The sequence below is a fragment of the Numenius arquata genome, chromosome 4 (assembly GCF_964106895.1).
Source record: "Numenius arquata chromosome 4, bNumArq3.hap1.1, whole genome shotgun sequence".
Lineage (NCBI taxonomy): Eukaryota > Metazoa > Chordata > Aves > Charadriiformes > Scolopacidae > Numenius > Numenius arquata.
In genome coordinates this window covers 11,280,945-11,300,788 of record NC_133579.1, presented here as the reverse complement: position 1 = coordinate 11,300,788, position 19,844 = coordinate 11,280,945, and the positions used below count along the sequence as shown (strand labels likewise).

Here is a 19,844-nt window from a genome sequence, read left to right as displayed (position 1 = left end):
TTAAGTGACAAAAGAGCATAACACATTAACTACTTTGCGATAGTTTTTTCTCCTATACAGTATGATGTAATTTGCATCATGTGTTATTATCTCTCCCCACTGACAATCCTAACAAATTATAGACCTACTAATTGTACATGGAACAGTTTCAAATATACATTTGAGATGAGGTGATTTCCACAGCTCATACTTGATATGGAAATGAAACTACTGAAATTATTTTTGCACTTGATTCTACTTGATAACTTATAAAGACATGTACTCTTCTTATCAATAGTAAACAATATTCTTAAACACTATTAGACTGCAATTAGGGATTTGTTTTGTTATTAACAATTTTTTGAGCAAAGCCAGTGGATTACTTGATGGCATTGAACAACTTTACCTAATGACAGCATTAACGTACCTGTAAGATAGTCCTACACTGTACCAGCTTGCTCCAGTAGGATCAAACTCGGGTTTGAAATAATTAAGGATTGCATGAACAAAGCTATCTGAGTAAAATGCTCCTGTGAAGCCTGCCTGGTGTTTTCTTCTCTTGACAACATTAAGCACTTAAACATTCTTTTAAAATAAAATTACTCAGGTATGTACTTTTTTGAAATAGGCATTTTGAAATGCTCGTGGCCCCATTTTTAGTTTTTATTCCTGGCAACAGATAATCACATTTTCACTTAATGTCAAGATTATTGTCCAATCATTCTGCATGTCCAGTTCAGTACATAAACTTATTAGAGTTAAGCTTACTTAGTTAAGAGGTCTGGACATTCTTTTTCACTGTATACTCTTTCAGTGCGCAGTTCCGTATACTCTTGCAGAGTTCAGTAAGTAATTGTTTATGATGGGGAATGTTACATTCCTTACGGAATTTTTTGTTGTTGTTTTTTAATATAAAGGAATATTCCTCGTATTCTGAATGGATATGCATAGATTCTTTATCTGCATACCATACTCTATTTACTCAGCTACTTAGCAAAAAAAAAAAAATCATTCTTTCTAAATCCCGTGTTACAATTGAACAGTATTTTATTCTGAGAGCAGAATTTGCTTCCTTATGTAAATTGCGACCAACTCAGCTGTGCGGTTTAACGTTCTTACAGCAACATCTAAAAGCTCACTCAGCGAGTCACTTCAGACACAGCTTACAAGCCCTCTGCTGGGCAACTTCCGACCCCCCTGAAAACCCACTGGTAACCCGGCACGGCTCTGGTAAAGCCATAAACACCTGGTGATTCACAACCTTACTTTGTTTTCTTCTCATGTTTCCCACGCATTCTTAAACCCTAAGTTCCGATAGCATTGAACTTAAACAGTACATGCAGCCTGAACAGTCAACAATTCTTGCCTAAATTCAAAATGTCATTTATAAAAATAACTCACAAAGACTTCAGATCCCTGAGTACAATGCTCGGTACGATTAACAGCTGTCCGCTTCTGTTGCCATCTTTGCTCCGTACCATTTTACATGCACTATAAACAGCATAATCGAAACTGATCTCTCAAGCAGCTCAACATACGGTATTTCGTATTCTTCTGAGAAAGCCAAAACTAATGATAAAACAGAATAAGAGTACTTTGTAAGATTCCCACCTATACTTCACACAACCCAGATACCCCATCTCCTAATACTCCCCACGTTTCACAATGTTTGAACGCTCATAGATCAGTCAGCTCTAAGAAACAATACATTAAGACAAGTTCGACTGATTCAAGATATTGTGTTAAAAAAAAAGAGACACGAGACTATTTTTACTGTCTCAACAAACAAATAGCAATTCCTTTACTCAATGGACAGCGATACCCAGAAGGGTTAACCCCCACCCTCCCCCAAAAAAGCACTATCCAAGGGCACTCCCAAAAGTTGAGAATTTTGGCCGGGGCGGGAAGGGGGGGGGGGGGGAAGAGTATTTTCTCTACTTTGTTGCCTAAACTAAGTTGCAGTATCAAAAATGTGAACTTTAGAGAAAAAAAAAAAACAAACAACCAAAACCCAAGACTTTTATAGGCTTTTTTTTTAAACTTAGATTATTAACTTGAGTGCTAGGCGACCCAATCCACCTGTTGCTTTTTAGAAGTCTTTAGAGTAACTCAAGTTAATACGCAAGTCCATTTCTCAACTTAGGTTGTACATCGGATATAATACAGTTGGGCTTCAAGTTGTAAGTGGAAATTTAAACATAAAAAGTACATAATTTCACTATTCACCAGTGAACGCTGATCAGATCCTTTACAAAGTGCACATTTAATTTATAATAAAAGTTATTACCGTGATTTTAAAAGTATTTTATCAGCATATCTAGTATTATCTAAGTTTAGTTACTTAAACTAACCTAATTGTTATTATCTAACTTTTTAAAGGTAAGTTAAAAAATGTTTCTTGTAGAGGTTGCTGCTTCTTACTAAAACATCAAAGTTGAAAGCTGTGACAAATTATCCATTTCTACACACATATACCTCCAGATGGATACAAAGTCATTTCTACACCATTTACAAGCGAGTAATAAAGTATCTGATAAAATACTTCATAATTGATAAAAAATGAGTCTGACTTCAAATGGCAGGAGACTAACACCTCCTGGTATTTAGCATATTATTCCAGACAGAATGGCACATATTTAAATCAGTAGAAAATAACACAAACTGTTTTCTAGTTCAAAGTTTTAAGCTTCCTAAATCTTAGTTTACCTAAAATTAGATACAAAGTAACCAAAAAAACAGTACAGCATCGTCTATGAACAAAAATACCTGGACACAGTTTGAGATTTGTGTGTTTTGAATGCATTAAGTACTACAAAATAACCTCGAATAAAACCCTGCTAACAGAAAGCTTTCATTAACTGAATTCACTGTTTTAAGGGAAATTAAACAAAAGGTATTAACTTACTAATTAGTAAGTTGTTTAAAACTATGAAGGCTTTAGAAAGTGCAGATCTATTTCTCGCTATCTGTAAGTTCTAACGTATTTTTAACGTCAATTTTTTACTGCTTTTTTTCCTCTTCACAAACTACTTTATAACCAAACTTCAAAGCCCCCACACTCTCATATGAGACTTTGCACAAGTTCTTCAGAGTACCTGCTATATTAGACAAAGGAAATAGCTGAGAACAGGTTCGTTAGTGCTTAGTACTGCAGAACAGCCACTCGAGCTCAACGGCAGGACACGAGACTTCAGAAATGAGTCATGTCACAGAAGCCAGCTTCCTACTGCCTGCCAGCCCCAAGAAAAATACATTAACTTTTTCTCTGAATACACTTTCACGGTAATGCACTGGTGCTAGTCAAAAACCAACTACAGCAGTGCAGAGAGTTTCAATGCTTAGACAGGAAGACAAATATATCTTAAAGCAAGGCAGTGTCAAGGATCAGCATCAAGGCTGAACACAGCTAAAGCACACAAGAGCAAGGGGAAAAAGAAGTTTGTGCCACCGTACCTAACAGCTTCTTCCAAGACTTGATAAGAGACTTTGCTAAAGATGTGACTTCTTCATCTGTGCTTTGCTTGCGTATCGCATTCACTGACATTCCAATCCTGGTAGACTGCAACAGAAATACAAAAATACAGGATAAAAGACAACATGTAGACAATTTAACAAGTAAACGTACATAAAGTTGTACTTTGACATAATTTTTTAAATTATTTTTTTCTTTCTTTTTGTGGGTGTTTTCTTTTAAGACTATCAAGATGAAATGGTGCAAGCCTTTACAAAACTTATTTTAACATGGACATTTTAAAAAGAAATACAACAGTATTACCATATTTCTCCATCAGAGAAGTTTGAGGGAAGGGGGGACAGGACACATGACACGATGGACGAGGGTTAAGGGGAATCAATCAGAAGATTTTCACCCCCAAACCTTTTCAAAAAGCTCTGCAGAGCTACTTACTTACAAAGTACAACATTCAAAACTTCTAACAACATGAAAACCATATATACATCTTAATGTTACATAAAATTTTAGCAAAGCTTCTAGCTTCAAAACCTTATTTTTCCATGAAGCAATGACTGTATTTCTATTTTGGCATGATCAGGAGCTTGCCAATGGCTTCAATGATTTCATACTCTTAGAATTCCCATTTAGTGGCTGTGGAAGAAGCTGCAATATCAGTTGTGAGTACCACGTTTTAGGTTCCTAATAATTTTGGCAATACTGAGATTCTTTAAAATCTTAAGCACAGAGGGTTCTGCTTTTAGACTAGCCTACCTCTCTCAAAAGGCCAAGATAGTGACAGGCTTTAAACATGTGCCACTACTGCCACCTACTGAGTGAAGAGGAGATCAATTTATAATCCACAAGTAAGTATTTTATTATCATTTCATATTTTGATTAATGACTAAATTTTTTTAATTGTTCTTAAGATGTTCAGTTTTGTTGCATTTACTCTTTACAAGACTCACTAAATATAATTTATTCTACTTACTTTTGCAGTAGTTCCTCATAGATTTCCTTCTCCTTTAAAAGAAAATTTAAATCTTTGTGGCTTGCTAAAAATGGAAATGATTTGTTCCTGTAAATTACTCCTTACAACCCACACAACACTTTTTGGGGCACCATGGATGTGCTAAATGACTGGAAACGTACTGAAATATTCCATAGCTATTTCAGCAAAGGAAACATATCAAATAACCTCAGCATCAGCTCTAAACGTGTATTTTGGATTAAAGAAAACAGATGGTTACTCACCAGTAACTAAAGTGTTTCAAGGTGGACTCTGCTCACTCTGACTAACAGTACCAGCCAATTCTCCTGACATGTTAAACACATACTCTTTATGTTAAAGAGTTATGTTAACTCTTTATGTTAAACAAACATAAAGAATAACAAGTGCTTGGGAATACATATAATACTCATCATACCTGAATGAGAAAAATGCATCTAGAAAAAAAAAAAAAAAAAAAAACAAACAAAAAACCAACCCTCCACTGATAACTGGGCACAATCATAGCCAATTCTCATCAGCAAAAAAGGAAGACACCAACTTACAGACTTACTTAGGTAAGTAAAACTCAAAAACTCAAGTAAAACTCCAAATTAACTGCATAAATTAATTTCTTCCTCTGATCACAAGAAAGAAATATATTATGGTAACTCTCTAAACCGCTAGCTTTCTTAAGGCAGGACATAAACACTGTTCATTTGTTTGCTTTTACAGAGCACCTGATCTGGCCTTGCCTAAAGAGAGGGGAAGGAATGATCTACAAGTTTATTTGCCTGCAAACTGACACAGGTAATCACAAGATCAGTGTTATGTTCTCAAAATAACTGTGCTTTAATGTCAGCATTTGAAATTTCCTGAGTCTTCCAGCCTATGGAGATGTTCTTGTGAGAGCCACTTCAAGCGGAAAACTCCAGGGTTTTTGCCTAAACCAGTGTAACCTGTGGAATCGCTTTATCTCCGTGCCAGTTTATACGTGTGCAGGTATATGAAAACCTTCCTTAGCCTGTCCAAAATGCATTTTTAACAGATCATTCTTCCCCACTTCAAATTCGAGAGCCCTTTTCATCTGCCTTCCAAGAGTCAAGAGGCTCAGACATGGCTTAAGACAGCTGTTTTCACCCCTGGAGCATTCAAGCTGGAGGCCAAGCAGCCTTCAATTGGTCTGAGCAAGAGGTAGCATGAGTTACCTATGACCCAACCCAAAACAAAACCTATGGTGGCAGCTACTCTTCTCTAAATCAGACCAAATGAGACAATGTAAGGAACGTAGTTGGGGAAGAAAAGCAACCACTGAAGCAAGCAGTGCTACCAGCTTTAAATTGTAAGAGAGTATGGGGACAGAGAATTGGTGAGCACCCAGACCAACGCAGAGCCAAATCAACCCCTGAAGAGCAACCACCTCCAGGTTCCTGGGTCTCCCCAGCTCGCCAATGAACTGGCAAAAAGTCATTAATAAGGACTGTACCTCACAGCCTAGTTCTGCATACGTGTGTGCAATTTCCAGTAAAACCTGTTTGTGAAAATAAAGACCGTCTGTCTCGCTCACTGTTCAGCTGCACGTTACCCACAATTAGCACCAGTGACATGATGCCTTTAATACCGTGCGGCTGCTGAACAGATTTGCAACTCTGACCGCCGGATAAATCACGTGTGAGGAAGGCTACTGGCTCCCTGCCTCGCTGAGCAAGGATCAGCTGGCTTACATAAAACTCGCTGGGTATGAGACAGTCGTACCATTGTTTGTAACTGCTCCAGCTTTCCCTAACACAAATCAGGCAAGAAAGACACAAGCACAGGTCCAGACTACTGAACTCACCCTTTCTGTTCCACACACCTGTGAATCGTTGAGAGGACCTCACCAGCTCAGAATGAAGCAACAGTCGTGTTACAGGAAAAATCATCACTTCTCTTATTACACAGGAATAATGAAACTATCATATCAGTTAGCAGTGCTTTTCTCCATGTAGCCAGCTTTCAGAACTGCCTAGAAATGGGTGTGGAAATATGCTTTTCACTTGTGTCCTGCATTTCATCAGTCCAAACACATTCAATGGGTACCTCAGTCTACAGAGAGGAAGTCAGTGCTCCCACTTTCTCATGATCACCACCCGGTCTTGACATCAGCGCACTGATGATCCACCACCAGAGCGATGCATGCGATTACTTTGCATTTCAACTGTTGCTCCAAGTCCTCCATCGCTTAAGCAAATTTGGGAGACTAACATAGAAAATTTACATATTTATAAATATTACATATTATAAATATCACATATTTTAAAAAGTCTCAACAAAAAGTAGTGTAAATTTGAGTCTAAGGGTGTTGCTAAATGCAATCTTATGCAGCCAAGCTGTTCTGAGCACAGCAGTGGACAATTAAGAAAAACTTCTTAACTAAGCTACAGTCAATCTACTACCCAAGAGTACACACTAAAATACCTGATCCCTTTAGACCTCCTGTAACACAGAGAAATCTGCTGTACAAACTCATATGGTGCCCACACCAACGCAGGTTAAAAGCAATCTTTTACTGCAAATATTCTTTCACCCTAAAAAGTTACCTGTCATATTGATGGAAACAAATAAGCTTCCTTCACGTAGGATAGAAAACTGGACAGAATTAATATGTGACCCTGACTTAATTTATACAGGGTTGCACAAGTGCCCTATAAGGCAGACAGTTGAGCTTGTTTGTACTTAGCAAGATTAAGAGTCCTCTTCTGTTGATAACATTACTAAGGTTTTCATCGCATCTGAAAAAAGAATGTACATTCTTCAGATCCTCATGGTTCAAGGCTAAAATTGTTCTACTGTTCTCTGTAAAGCTTCTCCTTCTAGTCTCATTCTTCACACTAAGCAGAACAGGTTTGCACAGCGGCATTTACAGAACTTCCAGAGCACTTGCAGAAAGATTTTTCATTCCAAAGGCAAAAAAAATATTATTACACAAATACTTTGCATTAAGACCTGCACAAAGAAACTCAAAAGAATGAAGTTAACAGAGGGGTTTTTCTGTGTTTTGTTGTTGTTTTGAGTGGGGCTTGAGGGGTTTTTTTCAGTGGGGCTTTGTTTTGAGTTCTTTTAAGGAAGGAGGTTGGACACAGGAGAAGGTTGCAGTGTGGCATCAGCCATGCTCATTCACGCATGAAGGTGACACTTTCAAATTCCTATTTTCTGTCACAAACAGTATTAGTAATAACTACATTCACTACTACATAAATACAGAATGTAATAAGTACATTCTGTAGATATACAGGATCCATATGTCAAGACTAGCATTGCTGCTGACTTAAGGTTTGAACTTTATAGCCAATTCTGTATCTGTGACAATTAACTGTCACTTCGAAAAAAGTGACTTTTCAGTCTTTTCCAATTTAAGTGGCAGCCACAGCAAATCAGGCCTCAGCCGGCAGTGTGCACTGGCAGCCCAGAAAGCCAACCGCATCCTGGGCTGCATCAAGAGAAGTGTGGCCAGCAGGTCACGGGAGGTGATTCTACCCCTCTACTCTGCGCTCGTGAGACCCCACCTGGAGTACTGTGTCCAGCTTTGGAGTCCTCAACACAGGAAGGACATGGACCTGTTGGAACGGGTCCAGTGGAGGGCCACAAAGATGATCAGAGGGATGGAGCACCTCCCCTATGAAGACAGGCTGAGAGAGCTGGGGTTGTTCAGCCTGGAGAAGAGAAGGCTCCGGGGAGACCTCATAGCAGCCTTCCAATATCTGAATGAAGGGAGCCTACAGGAGAGCCAGGGAGGGACTCTTTGTCAGGAGATGTAGTGACAGGACAAGGGGTAATGGTTTTAAATTGGAAGAGGGGAGATTTAGATTAGATACCAGAAAGAAATTGTTTCCTGTGAGGGTGGTGAGACACTGGAACAGGTTGCCCAGGGAAGCTGTGGATGCCCCATCCCTGGAAGTGTTCAAGGCCAGGCTGGATGGGGCTTTGAGCAACCTGCTCTAGTGGGAGGTGTCCCTGCCCATGGCAGGGGGGTTGGAACAAGATGATCTTTAAGGTCCCTTCCAACTCTAACCATTCTATGATTACATTTACCTCTGCCATTTGGAAATTTTCAAAAATTTGAAACTTGACACACAAATAAAGTTTACTGAGTTACTTTTTAAAAGAATTTATAAATAATATATAAAATACTGTGTTAGGGATGCAGATACAAGCAAAATGAGAGTGAGAGAGATTGTACCACACCATCATTTCTGCGCAGGGGAATAAAAGGGAAGTAGTAGTATAATTACCTTAAGAAATACACTACTCAGAGTTGGGAGGGAAAGGAAACCATCAAATACAACTTGCCTGAAGGTATGAACTATGCTTCTCCTCACTTACAATTCAAAACCAGAACTAACTACATAAGAAGAGAAGGTATCAGCTGTTATCGGGTGCATTCTCCTTCAGAAGGAAAAAAACACATCACATTTGTGTTAGTAAGAACTTAAGATTATATGTAAGGTAAATTCATAACAGCTCTTCCCCTTTGTCTGTGACAAAATTCACTATTTTTAACTTAAACAGAAAGATAATCTTTAAGAGCTTGCACCTGGAAGAAAACACTTTAAGATAAGTCCCCTAAATATGGTGAAATACGACTAGTTACCTTATAACAACACTGATTCTTCCAAGGAGTTTCTACATCAGGAACTACTTTAATAGTGCAACCTTCTTCCAAATTTGCTGGCTTCACCTTCATCATTATGGAGTTAATATTTGCAACAACAGTAAGAAAATCATACCTGTAACAACTCAAGGGTCATGGGAATATTCTTAAGCTCCTTCAATAAATCAAGAGCTCCAGCCTGCAAAAAAAAAGAAAGAAAAAAAAATTTATTATATTTAAAGTACCCAAATGATACTATCAACAATGTATTCTTATCTGCCTTCAAGGTCCCAGATTGGATTCAAACCATCAGTTCCCAATTTATCCTCAGACTATCTATAGGATAAGGAATGTTCTGCTTCACAAACTCTAAGCATTAACAGGCCTTAACACAGAAATCAAAGTATTCACTCAAAGAATAGATAAGTTTTTTCCCATATAATGAAATGTCAGTTAAAGCATTCTGTCAATTACTACTTAACCAACACACATCCTCAAGAAAACAGCTTCAAGGGTACTTCACTTAACACCATCAGAAATAAGCCAGACAACAGCAATTTTGAGTTCAGAACAACCTCACCCGTTTTAGCACAAGAACTTGGAGTTGAGAAGCTCTGCATAGTCCATCAATAATGCGCATATATATATGCACATATAACTATATACATAAAACATATATAGCCAACGTTCTTAACTATATTTGCAGTCGTGTGGCAAAGCCAGAAAAGTTTACTGGTTTAAAAACTGTGATCAGACTACACTATTTTACTAGATTAAGCTATAGCTTCCCCAACAGAAAAAAACCCAATTTTGTGAGTGTGTCTACCAACAAATGCCCACATAAGAAAACTGAGCAAGACTTGCTTTCAAGTCTTATTTTCAACTATTACGTTTAAATATTAATTCATGAAAATACATAGATTAGGCTGCATAGATTAGTCCAGACAACACTAGGTCTTCAGCCTATATGAGACTTGCCAAGCAATAATATGTTCCAAACCAGCTCTGCACCCTAGCATGCTACAGCACCTCAGCTAAGGCACCTGTTCATTATTCAGCTGTCGTGGGTTGTTCTTTTTTCCTTTTCCCCCGTAAGACCATAAGGAAAGGCACAAACTAATCCTGTGTAAGCAGCAACTTTCTAGATAGACGAGTTGATTTCAGAGATTGTACTGTTAGGCGTTAATAAACTCTATACACAGCTACTCTGACTAACAAGTCATACCTTGGCAATGTCGACCTTACCTAAATAAAAAAAAAAAAAAAAAAATCATAAATGTGAGCTCCATAATTTAATGTCTACATCCTTGATGATTTACTGTCTACACTTAAGCAAAGTTCTGCACCATCCACTTCTTACCTTGCACATGGGTTGCCAAACTATAGCAACCTCCTAAAGGTTGAGAGGTTTCGCTGTTATTCAAGCACGTATGGTTCTGAACCTGTCAGTTGTAAACCCCAAGAAGGCAACTGCCTTCACATATATGAGGTTACTCTATCCAGGCTAAGCACATCACCTTCCCACTTTTTTTTTTTTTTTTTTTAAATTCATGAAGTTTGGAAACAAATCACACAAATTTCCATCTTGCAGACTTTGGAATCTGATTCTCTTTCCTTACCTCTCTCTCAGCTCATCGTATTTTGTTTACTTTAACATGCTTTTTGCTCATCTTTATTTTTAAATTCTCCCTAATCAACTTCTAATATGACACCTGTTGCAATGAAACTCTTGTAATCTCCTGCTGCATCTGCAGGTCTTACAATTTAACCACTAAAGATAGCACATAAAATAACCACCAAGAGGCTGAGAAAGATGAAAGTGGAACTTGTGTGTCACGTCCAAGCAGCTACAGCTTTGGACGCTATCAAACATCTGCTACAGCCTCTGTTTTTTAAACACATCTGACAGCAAAGAAGTCTCGTCCCACTATGTCCCACCTTACACAAACCCAATTCATTTATAAAACAAAAGGTTTGCTATTTTGCCATCACAGCAAAAAGTCTTATTCATGATATACAAAACTTCTCCAATTTTAACCATAGAATTTTAGCAGCAATGATGCAAGACTGGGAAGTGTCATGCTGTTTTCAGGTGCTAAATTGAGCACTAAACCATTTCTTTCTCTAAACAGCCATAAGTGTCATTTCTTCTGTGCAAACACAGATCCAAGTAAAGCAAGTTAATTATCTTCACTGCTACAAACCAAAATCAAATTCAAGAAAATTTTCTTAGCCAAAACAAAATGAACGACAAAAGCCCCACCTTGAGTACTGTGTCCAGTTTTGGGCCCCTCACCACAAAAAAGACATTGAGGTGCTGGAGCGGGTCCAGAGAAGGACAACGAAGCTGGTGAGGGGTCTGGAGAACAAGTCTTATGAGGAGAGGCTGAGGGAGCTGGGGTTGTTCAGCCTGGAGAAAAGGAGACTGACGGGAGACCTTCTCACTGTCTACAACTACCTGAAAGGAGGGTGTAGAGAGGTGGGGGTCGGTCTCTTCTCCCAAGTCACAGGCAATTGGACAAGAGGAAATGGCCTCAAGTTGTGCCAGGGGAGGTTCAGATTGAATATTAGGAAAAATTTTTACACGGAAAGTGTTATTAAGCATTGGAATGGGCTGCCCAGGGAAGTGGTTGAGGCATCATCCCTGGAGATATGCAAAAGACAGGTTGACGTAGTGCCTAGTGACATGGTTTAGTGATAGTTTTTGTTTATTTTTTTATCAGAGGTAGGTTGATGGTTGAATTAGATGATCTTAAAGGTCCCTTCCAACCTAGACAATTCCATGATTCTAAGTCAATGTGACATTTTCAAAAACATAATCCAACAACACTTCCCTCCAAACAAACTAACTTATAAGCAAACTGTACATGGTACATGACTTCAAAATAAACACAGGTTAGTGTAGTCTGAAGTTTCAGCATAACAATGATACTGTAATGCAAAGTAGGAATTATAACACTCTCTTCACCTCATCTTAGAAATAGTCTAATCAAAATGTCTTTGTCTCTGCAAAATCCTCTTCCAATTGTAGGTGTCAAAACAACTTTAGTATTCCCAGTGTAAACATTTTCTAAAACTAGTAACTTGATATACAGAATGTTAACAAACCATGCAATAAGTAAAAAAACCCAGGCACTCACTCGACAGAAGGCATTACCTACATTTCAGGCTGTTTTCCGTACCAAATTACCGAAGTTTCTAATGCACTAACACTTTCTAAGCCTTCACTCTAATCAATTATATTAAGTGTATTAAGAATTAGATGCTATAAATTTGCATTTAAACTCACAACAGCTAAACAGTTTTCATAACCACTTCTAGCATAAAGCCAAGCGCTCTCTTTTCCTCAAAGCCAAGTGGAAGTTGCACCGTAAAACTTGCAACTCCTATTTTTCTAATGTAAGACCTCTCTGTTGAAAAAACCCAGCCATTAAGAACATTATTATAAATCCTCTTTTAAAGACATTTCTATAATTTTATAGAAAATGAAAGACAATGCCCCATTCCGCTAGGCTGGGTGGCTTCCAGTTTACCTGGTTACTTGAAATACCAGAAGTCAGCTTCATACAGATTTAGTAGGTTACTCCTCTCAGCTCCTCTCAGCTGATCCGCTCAGAACACCAGAATGATGTTCTATATATTGCTATTCTTCAAGCAATAGAAACGGAGTATGGTTCTGAAGACAGCAGAGCTATCCAGTTACAATTCTGTTCTACTTAAGGGAACAAACATTTAATAACATGGACAATTTTACGTTTTCTTCTCTAAACTTACTCAACTGCTCTCGATTTTTTTAATCCACGGGTGCAACCTTATTTTTCATACCTATTCATTACAGCAGCTTAATGAAAGAAAAGTGTACTTACATGCAACGAAAGCTACAAGGCACTACACGTGTCTTAATCCAATCACAGTTGTTCTGAAGGAGGAATAATAGCTATTTCAAACACACAACCAATATTCAAAGTAACAGCAGAAATACGTATCTCATGATGTATTAAATACAACACTGAGTTATTATTTCGTCCTTCAAAACAAAAGAACTTCACTAAAATAGTTATGAAATCTGCACAGCTGCAATTAAATCCTTAGTCAAGGCAAATCAGGAAGGGTGTCGGCACAGCCTGCCTTTTCAACTCATCAAAAGAAACGCCGAACAGCACTTCGCCACAAGCCACAGTCGCCTTTTGTATGAGAGATGAGGCATCTCTTGCCATCTGAGTCTCGACAACTTCAGGGTGAAAAGGTATCAAAGCTTTTTTTTTTTTTTCTTTCTTTCTTTTATTGATGAGTTTCATCAAACCGTTCTCACTCAAAGACATAGAGCAAACACTTGTTCTCGTTGAGTAAAAATGGAGAAAAGAATACAAGAGGTTGTCAGGAGCATCATTATCCAGCGGATACTTAAGTAAGTGCATTTCTCAATTCAGCTTCATCTTTCTGAGACAATGAAGTATCTCTTCATAGGAACGATCTTAATAATTTCACTAAAGTTGGCATTTTAACTGCAGGGCAGGATTAGGTAGGAAATCACACTCTACAATGAGAGAAGAAGCATCTTACGAGACTAGTAAGAAAGAGAGAGAGGCATCTAAGTTAAATAGTGATGTTCTTCCTCTCCTAGCATACAGCTAAGGGTTTTTATCATGGTACACACACACACTTTGGATAAACTGTCAGATCTCAACTATCAGCCACAGAGGCAGCCCAGGTCCTCAGAGTTAAAAGTTTTTTGAGACAGCGTCAAACTAACAACAAAGCCACTTGTGAGCGGTAACGAGCTGGAAAGAACAATCTCTGTTCCAACAAAGTACAAAACAAATTGTTTCTGGTGCTGCGAGCGCTCTCACTCCTGGGACAGCGGTGAGGATGAAGACCCAGCTGCTGGCTCCGGCCTGGCACAGCCATGCGCACTGCGTATGGCCACATCAGACCCACGCTGACCCCAGCAAAGACCGCACCGCTCCCTAGAGCTCTGAAAGTTAATGAGGTTACACATGTTAGAGCATGAACACACATCCCCAGCTGCTGCTAGGAATTACATCCAAACTCCTAAGACTCCCAGATCACAGAGAGATACACTGTGGTCACTGGGAGCATCTCTGGTATCGCTGCAGCGATGCCACCCAGCTCAACAGTTGTCCCCATATTACCTGGGAGTTACCATTTTCTTTCTATGGTCAGAAGTCTTCCAAATAAAAAGTCAACTGACTGCACTTTATCATTCTCATTACCACGATATTTAAACTTTTCACAGTCCGTATGCCTTCACCCTTTCCACATCTCCTCGGGAAGAGCCACTACTTCAGTTTTAGAATCAGAAAAGTGAGACAGTGAATCCTTTTGTGCTGAAAAGCATGGGGAATAGAAATAAAAAGAAAGAGGGAAGGGACGAAAAGGAAAAAAAAAATAATCAAATGAATAAACGCTGGTTGTAAAAATTCTTTCCACTAGACAAGGCTCCTGTTCCCACACTGTACCATTAGAGGGTCCAAATGTACCAGAGCTAAACCATGCAATATTATAGAACACCAAGGATCCTGAAATACAGCAAAGCATAGCCTGTGTGTATTTGCAATCAATTTAGTTGGATTCTGAATGAAACGAATGTCATTGGTTTAATGCAACTAATATTTCTATAAATATACAAATCTTATTTAAAAAATGTTGTTTATCATTTCCATTATCTTAAACTGAAGGAAAAAAAAAAAGACTTCTATAAACTAAAATTCCACACCACTCAGTTCTGAACTATCACTAATATTGAGCATTTAAGGCACTATCATACTTAATGTATTAAAATAGTAGCTTGCAGGAAGAGCAGCAATCACAAATATACAAATTACAGAAGGATAACAAATGTGCAAACCTGATAAAGAAGCAGTAAACAAGAGTTTGCAATTTGCTTGTAAGCTATTTTATGTGCAACCACAATCAGGTATTTGGCTGTTGCTGCACACTCTGATTTTACTTACTTTGATGTTTTTGTACGGATAGTATAGGTGTTATGTGTTAATTTAAAAAGAAGTTCTATATCAAGGCGTACATGAGACTCACACCTGAAGTGAGCTAACTGAATTCTACCTCGTTATATTTTACCTCCACTCCGGGTCAGAAGTTATTCCCTGAATTAATAAACACAGTTAAAGTGATCATAGAATGGTGTGGGTTGGAAGGAACCTTAAAGATCATCGAGTTCCAACCCCCCTGCCATGGGCAGGGACACCTCCCACTAGACCAGGTTGCTCAAAGCCCCATCCAGCCTGGCCTTGAACACCTCCAGGGATGGGGCATTTCAGGTCTGAGAGAGAAAAAAAAAAAAAAAAGCGGCTCACATTCCCCCTCTGCTTCATCAGTTTGCCCACACAACTCCGGCCACTCCCCCCCCCCGAAGGAGGATGAGGATTCTTCCTTCATATTCCACTTTGCGCACCCCGCGTAAAACCCCAGCTTTCACGCCTGAAAGCGGGCACAACCCACCCGAGGGAGACCGGCCTCCGCAGCCGTTCTCCTCTACTCGGCCGGGTTTCCCACATCACCGTCGAGCGAGGCCGATATCGCGATTTTAACGAATGGGCAGGGGAGGGAAGCGCCGTTCCGGGCGCAGGAACGCCCCCCCCCCCCCCCCAGGGCTGGACGCCGCGCTGGGGCGGGGGGAGGCCCCGCTCCCTCCCCGCCCGCCCGGGCGGCGCTGCGGAGGGCGGCCGGGGACAATCCGCCGGGAAGCGGAGGAGGGCCGGCTGACAGGGACAGCCCCCCCCCCCCCCCGCAGCGGGCGGGCCGCGCCGGCCGACGGCTCCACGTCCTCCGGCGGCGGGGGAAGGCGCGGAGGCCGCCGGGCAGCGGCGGGGTGGGGGGTGGGAAGCGAAGGCGGGCGAAGGGCGCCGGGCGCGGCGGGAAGGGGGAAAGGCCGCGGGCCCGCTCCAAGGAGGAAGCGCGGGGCCGGCCGGGGCCCGCGGCGGCTCGGCTCCCGTCCCGTCCCGTCCCGCCCCCGCTCACCGCGTTCTTCTTCTGCACCATCTTGTCCATCTTCTTGGCGATGCGGATGATCTCGTCCTCCGTGGTCATGGCGGCGGCGGCGGCGGCTGCTGCTGCTGCGGCCGGAGCACGGCCCGGCGCGGCGTGCGGGAGCTGAAGCCGGCGGAGCGGACCCCGCTGCCCTCCCCTCCTCTCCCTTGGGGGCCGCCGCCGAGCTGTGCGGGCAGGAGCCGAGCCAGGCCGCGGCGCAGCGCCACGACCCAGCAGCCAGAGCGGCGGCGCCAGGCAGCGCGCGTCGAGCGCCGGCGGCAGGAGCCAGGCAGCGCTGCGGAAGGCCGAGAGCGGGGCGGGGGGGAAGGGGGGGCGGAGCGACGGGAACCGGCGAGGTCACACCCACACCCCCCCACCCAAAAAAAAAAACCGACAGCAGCGCCGGCTTTGAGTCCTTAAAGCGTCCTACCCCCTCCAGCATCGCTGCTAACGGCGGGGGGGTCCTGCAGGCAGCAAGCGCTGCCAGCCGGTGGCGGTGTGCGCTCCCGCCCGCCCCAGGCAGCCCGCACGGCAAATCACGGCACCGGGGAGGCGCCTCCCGTGCCCCAGGTTCTGCTCCGCTGTCAAGAGTGTCAGAACTGCAGCAGACATTCGCTTGTGTTAGAGCTTCAAAGGGAACCTCCCCCTTTCCTGTAACTATAAAGTTGGGGTTTGGTTTGTTGGAGTGGGGTTTTTTTGGTTTGGTTCATTGTTTTTTTCAAGTCTATCCCTAAAGAGTTACTTTTGTATAAAATCAGAATCATAGAATGGTTAGAGTTGGAAGGGACCTTAAAGATCACCGAGTTCCAACCCCCCTGCCATGGGCAGGGACACCTCCCACCAGACCAGGTTGCTCAAAGCCCCATCCAGCCTGGCCTTAAACACTTCCAGGGATGGGGCATCCACAACTTCCCTGGGCAACCTGTTCCAGTGTCTCACCACCCTCACAGGAAACAATTTCCTCCTAATACCTAATCTAAATCTTCCCTCTTCCAATTTAAAACCATTACCCCTTGTCCTGTCACTACATCTCCTGACAAAGAGTCCCTCTCTGGCTCTCCTGTAGGCTCCCTTCATTCAGATATTGGAAGGCTGCTATGAGGTCTCCCCGGAGCCTTCTCTTCTCCAGGCTGAACAACCCCAGCTCTCTCAGCCTGTCTTCATAGGGGAGGTGCTCCATCCCTCTGATCATCTTTGTGGCCCTCCGCTGGACCCGTTCCAACAGGTCCATGTCCTTCCTGTGTTGAGGACTCCAAAGCTGGACACAGTTCTCCAGGTGGGGTCTCACAAGCGCAGAGTAGAGGGGTAGAATCACCTCCCGCGACCTGCTGGCCACACTTCTTTTGATGCAGCCCAGGATGCGGTTGGCTTTCTGGGCTGCCAATGCGCACTGCTGGCTCATGTTGAGCTTCTCATCCACCAACAGCCCCAAGTCCTTCTCCTCAGGGCTGCTCTCCAGCCATTCTCCGCCCAACCTGTATTTGTACCTGGGATTGCCACGTCCCAGGTGCAGGACCCTGCACTTGGCCTGGTTGAACTTGATGCGGTTTGCACAAGCCCATCTCTCAAGCCTGTCCAGGTCCCTCTGGATGGCATCCCTTCCCTCCAGCATGTTGATCATGCCATCAAGCTTGGTGTCATCGGCAAACTTGCTGAGGGTGCACTCTATCCCACTGTCCATATCTCCAACAAAGATGTTGAACAGTACTGGTCCCAGTACTGACCCCTGAGGAACACCACTCGTCACTGGCCACCAACTGGACATTGAGCCATTGACCACAACCCTTTGAGTGTGCGAGGGTTTCAAATGGGAATTTTACAACTTCAGAGTCATCACAACAGAGATGGAGGCAAACTCTGGCATCAGCCAAGTATCCCACTGCTACGCGCTACGGCGCTTCCGAGTTTTAAAACACATCCAAATCTGGTGTACGGTCCAGCGGGACATAACCACATTTATAAAGTTCAACCTGGTCTTAGCGGGAGGTGTCCCTGCCCATGGCAGGGAGGTTGGAACTGGATGGTCTTTAGGCTCCCTTCCAACTCTAACCATTTTATGATTCTACGATTCTAGATTTATATTCTGCACCGCCAATGAAATCCTGTTCGTGAGTTGGGTTATATGCCTCGTTACTGTGATTTGTTGTTGAAAAAAAACAGCCTCGTTAAACCATTTTTGCTGTTAGGTGTTGGGACCACACGACCTGGCCAGGAGGAGGAGAGCGAGAAACCAGCCCCAGAGCCAGCTAGGGGCTGGCTCTGGGGCTGGTTTCTCGCTCTCCTCCTCCTGGCCAGGTCGTGTGGCCCCAACAGTAAGATGGAAGTGTTTACTTCGAGAAACCGGTAGGCATATCTGAAGGTTACAGAAAGACTGGACGGAGATTATCCCCTGCTAAGATCCAGGAGGGTGCTTATCACGCCGCTCCAATCTATTCTCAGTAAGCGGTTTAACGCTGGGGACGCCCGAGTTGCAGCCTGAGACCTGTTAAATAGGTACATTTTGGAGAAGAGGCAAGGTAGGTATTTTCATCGAAGCCACACTCAAGGAAATGATTAGAGGAGGAGCTGCTGCTGCACTTGGGTGGCAGGTACTTCAGGGACAAGGCTGCCTCGTGTTCTGAAGGCAGAGAATCGTAGAATGGTTTGGGTTGGAAGGGAGCTTAAAGATCATCTTGTTCCAACCCCCATATGGAAAGAAGTGGTTTTCAGGCAGTTCTTCGTGGTGCTCAACGCACACAACGGTCGCGGCATCTGAAAGGCCGGCACATACACAGACAGAGCAGGAGGAGTTAAAATTATTTGGGAGGTAGATAGGATCTTCCCACAGGCTAGATCTGGGACAAGCATACAGAAACTTTGCAGCTTTTTCGTTTGTTCTGCCCAAGGGAAAAATAACCAAAAGAATGATTTTTTTTTTAAGGAAAAGAATACCTTTTCTTTCAGGAACAGATGTTGTGGAGGAAAAAAAAAATAAAGTAGCAGCGCTCACCATAACATTTAAGAGATCATGCCAGTTCAGATTAAATTCACAGAATCACAGAATCTTCTTGGTTGGAAGGGACCTTTGAGATAATCGAGTCCAACCAACAAAAAACCAAAACAAAAAAACCAACCAAACAAACAAACAAAAAAACCACAACACCAAAACCAAACGAAAACAAACACCCACAACCACACCCCACCCCACCCACAAACAGACACAAACCAACAATCGGGCACTAGAGCATGCCCTGAAGTGCCATGTCTACACGTTCCTTAAATATCTCCAGGGATGGCGACTCCACCACCTCCCTGGGCAGGCTGTTCCAGTGCTTGACCACTCTCTCAGTAAAGTCATTCTTCCTAATATCTAATCTAAACCTCCCCTGCCGCAACTTCAGACCATTTCCTCTGGTCCTGTCATTATTCCCTTGGGAGAAGAGGCCAACACCCACCTCTCTACACCCTCCTTTCAGGTAGTTGTAGAGGGCAATGAGGTCCCCCCTCAGCCTCCTCTTTTCCAAACTAAACATGCCCAGAAATTCCATTTTGTCTAGATGCAGTAACCTAGTACCTGTAATAATTAAGTCAGGCTAAATAAGTTGCTAACCTCACATGAAATTTATCACCATTTTTCCCACAAGCACATGACTGATAAGAGCAGCACACGGTATGTCAGCACGGGAGAGCTATCACTACACTATATGGTAAACAAGCTCCTACATGCTCTGCAGTAGGCGCAAGTAAGGTCAGGGGTAACACTATCAGAAAACTAGAAATCTCAAATCAGTCAGTATGGTTAGTGTGAA

General features: G+C 42.3%; 1 protein-coding gene across 2 annotated transcripts in view; it reads right to left on the bottom strand.

Annotated features, from left to right (window-relative positions):
- TCEA1 (transcription elongation factor A1) overlaps window positions 1-16,289 on the bottom strand; it is a 28,814-nt gene extending 12,525 nt beyond the window's left edge. The window contains exons 1-3 of one of the 2 annotated variants that reach the window (XM_074146514.1): window positions 16,048-16,289; window positions 9,185-9,247; window positions 3,433-3,538 (exon numbers count right to left, since the gene is read on the bottom strand). In XM_074146514.1, coding sequence (XP_074002615.1) covers window positions 3,433-3,538; window positions 9,185-9,247; window positions 16,048-16,116 — 238 coding nt within the window. In that variant the 5' untranslated portion in view covers window positions 16,117-16,289. The remainder of the gene's footprint in view (window positions 1-3,432; window positions 3,539-9,184; window positions 9,248-16,047) is intronic. The other variant, XM_074146515.1, reaches the window with a different exon arrangement.
- Between the last annotated feature and the right edge of the window lie 3,555 nt (window positions 16,290-19,844).